Below are 1,961 nucleotides of genomic sequence, written 5' to 3' on the forward strand. Positions count from 1 at the left end.
GATTTCTACGTCGACGTGGATCTTTACGATCGATCCAGGTCCTCCGTCTTCTTGGATCTGCCTACGAAACGCCAGGAAGACGCGTTCTTCGCGGAGAACCCGGTGAGTAAATTATGAACCGTCGTCGCTTCTAACGTACCTTGTAAGTAGAATTCTAGAGCTTCTTCAGACACGTAGTGAAGTACATAGAAGACCGTAGAAGTAGTTCTTTTCGTCTAACTGCAAATTTTACTGCTTCGAAATCACGTCGTTTAATTAGCCACTTAGCATTTACGTTGACGTAGAAGCTACTCGAGGATGATGATTGATATCACCGAAAAATTAATTTCGTGTACTTTAGACTGGTACAGTACGGGATGGGATATAGCGAGGTCGTAAATTAAAGCAGTAAGTAGCGGCATCGATTGATACGGTGGCACCGTTCAGGGCTGAATCAAAGCAAGAGCGCACTGTGCACAGCTGGCAGGAACGAGAGAACTTCTCTAACTCAATCGTAGGAATAAGGCACGTTGTTGTGATCTGGTGAAATGAAGGACTTGTATTTTTCACGATCGCTAACTTAGATATTCAAAGATACTCTTAGATAACTGAAAATGCTTAACCTTTCTCTGTTGATTCTCTTATCGGGGTCCTTTTATTAAATTTCGGCGAGAGTGGACGCATCTCACGATTAGCCAGATACTAGCCTCGTAACACACACGTATCGTTATCATCGACGAATCGAATCGTTTAAAATCGCGCAAAGTGAGACTTTGGGTAACACAAGCAAAGCATCCTTCGTACACCTGTGCAGTCTCACTGAAATAATTTCCAGCTGTGCACAGTGCTTCATGCAAGCTCCGATTCAAACCTCCATCCCTTATCTCCTCAAGTTTCTCTCGATTCGCTCGTCGATACTCTCGAAACACGTAAACTTGGACGCCTGGCCGACCTTACGACCTCGCTATATTTCTTCCACAGACTATACTCGAACGCAGAACCTTCGGAATGACAGTCAAGAGCGGTACTCGTTACGCTATCAAGGTCTACTCAGTGTGCTCCCTTATCTACCCCTATTTCTTCTCCATAACAGACTCCACTTTATCTCCCTGCCACTTTAACCGCCATCACGCCACCCTCAAGTCCCACCGACGAATCTTTTCAGCCACGTAATAACACTTTACCGGTATAATCTTTCGCCGGGCGTTCATCGATTTTTTTTCTCCTTTCCTGGGGAAATTAACGAGCTGTATCCACAGATAAGAGGATAAATACTTCTTCGTTAATACGAGCGTTGCTCGTTTCAGCGAAATGATGTGCGGTCGATTCCACAGGCAAATACGCGGCGAGCTCTGGAGCGAGCGTTAAATCTCGTCTGCGGTTAGGCTATCCGTAAACTCCCCTGGATTTTTACCCTTTAACTCGCCTGTGCTACTCACGACAGCCGCAAAAACGTCTTCGTTATTCATCCGGGACCGTTTAATACCGGGCTTATCGGCGATTTGCCGGCTTAAGCCGGCGCACATGGTGCATCGAGGATCGATGCAAAGACTCGAGCCATCTTTGATCGCGTTTTTCCTCCCCCTTTATCCGAGACGTAATGACGTCGATTGATTCGCCTTAACGTAGAGTAGATATCTGCTAATTTTCGAAAAAAAAAATACCGCTTTTTGTCCCGCACCTAATTAGACCTCGGGAACTCCATATCGCCTGAGGAACGAGAGGGAAAAAGAAACACTCGAGTGTTGGGGGAACGGCGGCAAAAGTCGTTGCCATTTGCCAGCGGACGCTGATAGAAGTTCGATCCCATGGTACGTGTATCGAACAAGCAGGTTTCCAGAGGGAAGAACGTGCCGGGAATTAATTATTCGGCCCGTTCTTTTAACTGTTTTCCACCGCCATCACGTGCACTGCGGCGATGATCGTGTTCGGTAAACTGGTGGTCCGCTTCCTGGAACTAACTTTCCATCGAGAATTCCCGA

General features: G+C 46.6%; 1 protein-coding gene across 1 annotated transcript in view; it reads left to right on the forward strand.

Annotated features, from left to right (window-relative positions):
- The window catches only part of LOC108577670 (endothelin-converting enzyme 2-like), a 77,078-nt gene that overhangs the window by 38,625 nt on the left and 36,492 nt on the right, over positions 1–1,961 (forward strand). The window contains 1 exon segment of the mRNA XM_017940858.1: positions 1–102. This exon segment is cut by the window's left edge and continues 25 nt beyond it. Within this exon segment, the coding sequence (XP_017796347.1) occupies positions 1–102 (102 nt within the window).

The sequence above is a fragment of the Habropoda laboriosa genome, unplaced genomic scaffold, assembly GCF_001263275.1.
Source record: "Habropoda laboriosa isolate 0110345459 unplaced genomic scaffold, ASM126327v1 scaffold871, whole genome shotgun sequence".
NCBI lineage: Eukaryota > Metazoa > Arthropoda > Insecta > Hymenoptera > Apidae > Habropoda > Habropoda laboriosa.